Here is an 8,173-nt window from a genome sequence, read left to right on the forward strand (position 1 = left end):
AATGCTTTTTCTGCATCTAGTGAGATGATCATTTTTTTTTGTTAATTTGGTTATGGATATAGTCAATTATGCTAATGGTTTTCCTAATATTGAACCAGCCTTGCATTCCTGTATAAATCCTATTTGGTTGTAGTGTATTATCCTGGGGATGATTTTCTGTAATCTTTTTGCTAATATTTTATTTAAGATTTTTGCATCAATGTTCATTAGGGAGATTGATCTCTAATTTTCTTTCTCTCTTTTTAATCTACCTGGTTTAGGTATCAGTACCATGTCTGTGTCATAAAAGAAATTTGATAGGACTCCTTCAATCCCTATTTTTTTTTCAAATAACATATAGTATTGAAGTTAATTGTTCTTTAAATGTTTGGTAAAATTCACATGTAAATCCATCTGGTCCTGGGGATTTATTCTTAGAGAGTTGATTAATACCTTGTTCTATTTCTTTTTCTGAAATGGGATTGTTTAACCAATTTACTTCTTTCTCTGTTAATCCTGGCAACTTATATTTTTGAAGGGATTCATCCATTTCATTTAAGTTATAGAATTTATCAACATAAAGTTGGACAAAGTAACTCCTAATTATTGCTCTAATTTCCTCTTCATTAGTGGTGAGTTCTCCCTTTTCATTTTTAAGACTAACAATTTGATTTTCCTCTTTCCTTTTTCTAATCAAATTTACCAAGGGTTTATCCATTTTGTTGGGTTTTTTTCATAGAACTAACTTTAATTTTATTTATAATTCAATAGTATTTTAACTTTCAATGTTATTAATCTCTCCTTTTATTTTTAGAATTTCAAGTTTAGTATTTGACTGGGGGGGGGGTTAATTTGCTCCTTTTCTAGCTTTTTTAGTTTCAGGCCCAATTCATTGACCTTCTCTTTATTTTACGCAAGTAGGCCTCTAGAGATATAAAATTTCCCCTTATTACCACTTTGGCTGCATCCCATACATTTTGGTATGATGTCTCATTATTATCATTTTCTTGGGTGAAGTTATTAATTACGTCTATGATTTGCTGTTTCACTCAATCATTCTTTAGTATGAGATTATTTAGTCTCCAATTATTTTTTGGTCTACTTTCCCCTGGCTATTTGTTGAATGTAATTTTCATTGCATCATGGTCTGAAAAGAATGCATTTACTATTTCTGCCTTACTGCATTTGAGTTTGAGGTTTTTATGTCCTAATATATGGTCAATTTTTGTATAGGTTCCATGAACTGCTGAAAAGAAAGTGTATTCCTTTCTGTCTCCATTACATTTTCTCCAAAGATCTATCAAATCTAACTTTTCTAGTATTCTATTTACCTCTTTGACTTCTTTCTTATTTATTTTGTGGTTTGATTTATCTAATTCTGAGAGTGCAAGGTTGAGATCTCCCACTATTACAGTTTTGCTGTCTATTTCTTCTTGCAGCTCTCTTAATTTCTCTTTTAAGAATTTAGATGCTACACCACTTGGTGCATATATGTTTAATATTGATATTGCTTCATTATCTATGCTACCCTTTAGCAAGATATAGTTTCCTTCCTTATCTCTTTTAATTAAATCAATTTTTTCTTTTGCTTAATGTGAGATCAGAATGGCTCCCCTGCTTTTTTTACTTCACCTGAAGCATAGTAGATTCTGCTCCAGCCTTTTACCTTTATTCTGTATGTATCGCCCTGCTTCAAATGCATTTCCTTAAACAACATATTGTAGGATTCTGGCTTTTAATCCAGTCTGCTATCTACCTCTGCTTTATGGGGGAGTTTACCCCATTCACATTTATGGTTAAAATTACTAATTCTGTATTTCCTGCCATCTTGTTAACCCCAGCTTATATTTTTCTCCTTTTCTTCCTCCTTACCTACCCTCCCCAATATTAAACCTGTGAGTACCACTTGTCTCACACAGCCCTCCTACTTTAGACTCCCTCTTCCACCTTAGAGTTCCTCCCTTTTTCTTACCCCTTTTCCTCACAATTTCTGTATTCTCTTCTATTTAGCTTACTCTTTCCCTTTTCACTTTTCCCCTCCCACTTTTCAATGAGGTGGGAGAAGTTTCTCTGTAAATCAAATATGTCTAATATCTTTCTCTTTAAGTCAATTCTGATGAGAGTAAGATACACACTATGTTCATCCCTCTCCCTTCTTTCCCTCAGATATAATAGGTTTCCTTTGCCTCTTCGTGAAATGAAGTACCCCCACTTTACCCCTTTTCTGGTATAATTTCCTTTCCACCTCTAGCTTCTTTTTTATATTACCAAATTATACATGTCTTCTTTATGCATATGCATAACAGAATTATAGTTCCCAAGATTTCTTTTTTACCTTTCATGTTTCTCTTGAGTCCTATATTTGGAGATCAAACTTTTTGTTTAGTTCTGGTTTTTTCATCAGAAATAGATGGAATTCACCTATTTCTTTGAATGCCCATCTTCTTCTCTGGAAAAAAAAATGCTCATTTTGGCTAGGTAAGTTACTCAGCTGCATACTTAGTCCTTTAACCTTTCAGAATATCAGATTACAGGCCTTTGATTCTTTAATGTGGATGCTGCTAGATCCTGAGTAATCTTTATTGTGGCTCCTCTGTATTTGAATTGATTTTTTTCTAGCAGCTTGCAGTATTTTTAACTTGGTCTGATAGTTCTGGAATTTAGTCACAATATTTCTTGGAATTTTGATTTTGGGATCTCTTTCAGAAGGTGATTGATGAATTCTTAACTGTTTCTATAACATCTGGGCAGTTCTCATTGATGATTTCCTGGAAATTAGTGTCTAGGCTCTTTATTTCATCATAATTTTCAGGAAGTCCAATAATCCTTAGAGTATCTCTCCTAGATCTATTTTCCAAGTCTGTTGTTTTCCCAAGTAGGTATTTAACATTTTTTTCAATTTTTTTCTTTTTTTGCTGTTTTTTGTTTTGCTTGACTGATTCTTGGTATCTCCTCAAATCATTCATTTCCATTTGTTCAATTCTGATTTTTTTCTCACTTTTTTTCTTATTATAGTTTTTTATTGACAGAATACATGCATAGGCAATTTTTGCAACATTGTCCCTTGCATTCACTTCTGTTCCACCTTTTCTCTTCCCTCCCTCCACCCCCTCCACTAGATGGCAGGCAGTCTCATACTTATTAAACATGTTACAGTATATCTTAGATACAACATATGTGTGCAGCTCCGTACAGTTCTCTTATTGCACAAAAAAAAAATGGATTCAGAAGGTAAAAATAACCTGGGAAGAAAAACAAAAATGCAAGTAGTCCACATTTATTTCCCAGTGTTCCTTCTCTGGGAGTAGATGATTCTGTCCATTATTGATCATCAATTCTGATTTTTTAATAAATTATTTTCTTCGTTTACTTATTTATTTCTTTTTGTAATTTCCTATTGAGTTTTTAAATGAGGTGTTTTGTTCTATGGAAATTTTTTCCATTTCGCCAATTTTATTTTTTAGACAGCAATTTTCTTTTTTCTAATTCATTAATTCTATTTTTCAGGGAGTTGATTTCTTTATCCACTGTATCTTTTAATGAGTAGGATAACTTATCCAGATTCTCTTGCCAAGCTTCCCTTTTCTTTCCTGATTTTTCTTCTAGCTCTCTTGTGAAAGCCATTTTTAATTTCTTCTATGAGAGCCTTGAGTGATGGGAAGCAGATCATATCCCCCTTTGCGGTTTCATCTAGAGGCAATCTGTTTTTACTCTCCTCAGAGTTTGAAGTCTGCTCTCTATGAGTATAGAAACTATCTATAGTTAGAGCTCACTTTAACTTTTTACTCATTTTTACAAAAAAGAAACAAAGAAAACAAAACAAAACAAAACAAAAAAAAAAAAAACAACAAAACAAAAACACACCACACACACACACACACCACACACACACACACACACACACACAAAAGCTTTTTGGGCAGTATGGTATTACCAAGCTTCCTCTACAGACACCAGGAAGTAGCAGTGAAGCAGCAGTGAAACAGCAGTGAAACAGCAATGGCTGCATTGCATCTGCATAGCAGTTGTGCTTTGAGAGTGTGCTGTCACTCCAGGTGCTGGGTGGATGTGGTCAGATCCCTAGAGACTAGCATTTCAGGGTTATAGTCTTTACCCCCTGTGTTTATACTTTCTCTGCTGATCTACTGGCTTGCTGCCAGGGCAAAGTAGCTCACACTGTGGTAAAGTTCTCCCTGCAAATTTTTCCCTATGCCCCTTTAGTCTGTTCAGCATAGCTGCCTTCCATGCCCTCACTGCCTGCCTGAGGTCTATGGCTGTTCTAATCATCCCCTCCCACAAGCAAAAATAGACCTTTTCTGGCGAATTTCAAGGACATCTTCTGTTGGTAATGTGTTGTACTCCCAATATTCGTGGATTTTTTCAATCAAGCACTAATTCCAAAGGCGTATCATAAAAAAAGTAGTCTGAGGGAAAGGAAGAGCTTAGATAGATGCATGTGTCCTTTCCATCATCTTGGATCCCAGAATTTTTATACTTTTGGCTAAAGTTGTAAGAGATTTATAAGCCAAGAAAAGAACTACAACTTCTATTGCTGTCCCTACCAGTTAGATCTTACTTTTCTTCTGATCACTTAATGTCTTTCTAAAATTCTCCACTAGAATGTGAAAGTCTGCCTTTTCTCTATTACACTTTCTCTGTTGATAACCATCTCATCTGCCATGGATTCAGTTATTTTCTCTAGCTCCCCACTCTTTGACATTCATTACCCTGGCTCAAGTTTCAGAAAAGCATTCATACCTGAACTCACAGGAATACCTGGCTGACTATTTACATCAGATATTCATAATCCTCCCCAAATTCAGATAATCTGCACTTCCCTGTACTTGCACATTTAGAAATGCCATGATATACTGAAATCAATAGAGACAACTCAAGCTCTCCTTTCACTGTCTTTGAAAGTCTTGTGGTTTGACAGAAAATTTAAGAGAAACTATTCTCTTCAGAGAACCCAGTAATTTTATCATGCTCACAACTAATGGCTTCTCCTGACTCTTCCTTCTTCTTGATCCCCATTTGGTTCTTGAAAAGACAGGCCAATTGGTGCTCCTATATAGCTTGGATACTTTTCTTCCAGCCAGATTACTCATTCTTAGTGGTCAAAAGTGAACAATTGACTTGTCGTGCAAAGTTTATTGAGTGAAGCCTAAGTGAAGCCTCTTTTCTTTCCTCTCCATTAAGCTTCTCTGTCTCTCTCTCTCTCTCTCTTTCTCTCTCTCTCTCTCTCTCTCTCTCTCTCTCTCTCTCTCTCTCTCTCTGTCTCTGTCTCTCTCTCTCTCTGTTTCTCTCTGTCTCTGTCTCTGTCTCTCTCTCTCTGTCTCTGTCTCTGTGTCTCTCTGTCTCTCTCTCTCTCTTTTTCTCTTCGTCATTCACTGCTTCACCTTTATAATAAGACAAAAATCTCTCTTCAACATCAGTTCTATATCATGAATTGTCTATTTGAGAATTTCAAATTGATGTCTCTTACGCATCTCAAAACACCTAGAACTGCAAAAGATCTCATTCTCCTTCCTCAAAAGCAACTTATCTATTTAAAACTGCTCTTAAAATGTCTAAAGAATTGACATCAAACCAGGAAATCAGGTTCTCAGACTTGGGGAAGATCTTGAGCTGTCTCTATTATCACATGTATCCAATCAGATAGCAAAAATTCTTTCTCCATTCCCAAAGTATGTAATCCTAACATTTCTTGCCACTTTTAAATCTCCATTTTAGATGAGCCTTCACAGTACTTTCTGCAAAATCTTTGGATTAGTCTCCATGTCTCTATTTTCTTCCCACTCAGATCCATCCTCTGATCAACTGATCAAGGGATTGTCCTAGACAATTTCCTTATTCCAATAAAGCTATAACCACTCCTAATCCCCAATCTCTACAATAATATTATGGTAAACTTCAGTTTCTTTTTGTTTTGTATTGTTTTAAGTAGATAGACTCTGTCTGGCACTTCACCTTCTTCATTAGCTGACCCCTTTAAACCTTTCCAGACTCAATATTCTTAATTTTTCTCCCAACATTTTGTGGTTTTACCTAATGTAGCTTGCCTGCTTTCACTGTAACAATGCTTTTCATGTTTCTTTGCTTTTCTCTGTCTGGTTGCCTATAAGGCCAAAATTTCTCTCCATTCTACTTCTATCTCTTCTAACTTTTGATAGTCAAAAAGAGTCTTGGGTTAAATTCCATCTATGACAAGCCCTGTGGTTCTAGGGGCTTGAATCTTTTTTTTTAATAACTTTTTTGATAGAACTCATGCCAGGGTAATTTTTTACAACATTATCCCTTGCATTCACTTGTGTTCCGATTTTTCCCCTCCATCCCTCCACCCCCTCCCCCAGATGGCAAGCAATCCTTTGCATGTTGAATAGGTTACAGTATATCCTGGATACAATATACGTGTGCAGAACCAAACAGTTTTCTTGTTGCACAGGGAAAATTGAATTCAGAGGGTATAAATAATCTGGGAAGAAAAACAAAAATGCAAGCAGTTTATATTCATCTCCCAGTGTTCTTTCTTTGGGTGTAGCTGCTTCTGCCCATCTTTGATCAATTGAAACTGAATTAGCTCTCTTTATCGAAGAGATCCACTTCCATCAGAATACATCCTCAAACAGTATCGTTGTTGAGGTATATAATGATCTCCTGGTTCTGCTCATTTCACTTAGCATCAGTTCATGTAAGTCTCTCCAGACCTCTCTGTATTCATCCTGCTGGTCATTTCTTACAGAACAATAATATTCCATAACATTCATATACCACAATTTGCTCAACCATTCTCCAATTGATGGGCATCCATTCATTTTCCAGCTTCTAGCCACTACAAACAGGGCTCCCACAAACATTTTGGCACATACAGGTCCCTTTCCCTTCTTTAGTATCTCTTTGGGGTTATAAGCCCAGTAGAAACACTGCTGGATCAAAAGGTATGCACAGTTTGATAACTTTTTGAGCACAGTTCCAAATTGCTCTCCAGAATGGCTGGATGTGTTCACAATTCCACCAACAATGTATCAGTGTCCCTGTTTTCCCACATTAGGGGCTTGAATCTTTGCCTTTGAAATCTCCCATCACCTCCCTCTCCCCTCATGTTTGTGGCAGGTTTCTTGTTATTTTCATATTTTCATTGTCCTTAAAACTTCATACCTTCCTGAGAACCAGGATTCTGGTTCTTTCTATTTCCATCCCTAAATGCAAAGTACAGGTGGAGTATAAACAATGCTTATAATGGATTGGGAATGATAAATAGATTACCTAATTTCATGCATTTTTTTCTCCACATTTATCTCAACTTCAATTTGAAACTTGCTGTCCCTTCATTCTCAAAAAAAACTGTTCAAAAGAAACAAAATTGTGAAGCACACTGAAAGAATCAGAAGGCTAGGGATTCAAGTTGTGAACTAAGGGCAATATTCCCAAGAAAGGCCTACCATGAAGACTGTGTAGAACAAAAGCTACATTAACTACATATGTTTGGCAACATTACAATCATTTCTCATCACAGGAATGACATCCTTGGTAGAATCTTCATAAACATCATATCAAGAGAAAACAACACTCTTAATGAGCTGGAGAAATTCTTCCCAAGCAACAAACTATGACAAGAATGTGATTTTGCTCTTGTAAGTTCATTAATAGGAATTATGCAATTTAGAAGTAATAGGCCACACCTCATTCTGAAAGAGTATAAAAGTCCCCCTCAACATGTTCCCCTACACAATCATCCAAAGCAAACCCTGACATCCTTCCAAATCTGTGAAACTTGAAACCATGTGCTACTACGGCAGCTACTATGGAGGCCTGGGCTATGGCTATGGCTCTGGTTATGGCTGTGGATGTGGCAGCTACCGTGGCCTAGGCTATGGCTATGGCAGCTGTGGCTGTAGAGGCCTGGGCTATGGTGGCTATGGCTATGGAGGCCTGGGCTATGGTGGCTATGGCTATGGCTGCTGCCGCCCATCTTGCTGTGGAAGGTATTCTTCTTATGGCTTCTACTGAAAAACCACCTGCTCCTGCAGTGTCCTGGAATCCTCGGGCAACCCTGCTTGGTGTAATTCCATGGCATTTTAAAGACATCACTTCCACCTGCTTCTACACCTGGGTGATATAGGAGAGACACCACAAGAAGTCTCAGTATTCCTATGAAACACTTAGAGCAGTGAAATGCCAGGGATTCAGAAGC

General features: G+C 36.7%; 1 protein-coding gene across 1 annotated transcript; it reads left to right on the forward strand.

The window, feature by feature from the left end:
* Positions 1–7,744: 7,744 nt before the first annotated feature.
* Positions 7,745–8,173, forward strand: LOC127557884 (keratin-associated protein 20-2-like). The gene has a single exon (XM_051991170.1). It carries the CDS (start codon positions 7,762–7,764, stop codon positions 7,987–7,989), a length of 228 nt encoding a protein of 75 aa, XP_051847130.1. The 5' UTR covers positions 7,745–7,761; the 3' UTR covers positions 7,990–8,173.

This window comes from Antechinus flavipes, chromosome 3, assembly GCF_016432865.1.
Source record: "Antechinus flavipes isolate AdamAnt ecotype Samford, QLD, Australia chromosome 3, AdamAnt_v2, whole genome shotgun sequence".
In the NCBI taxonomy this organism is placed as follows: Eukaryota; Metazoa; Chordata; class Mammalia; order Dasyuromorphia; family Dasyuridae; genus Antechinus; species Antechinus flavipes.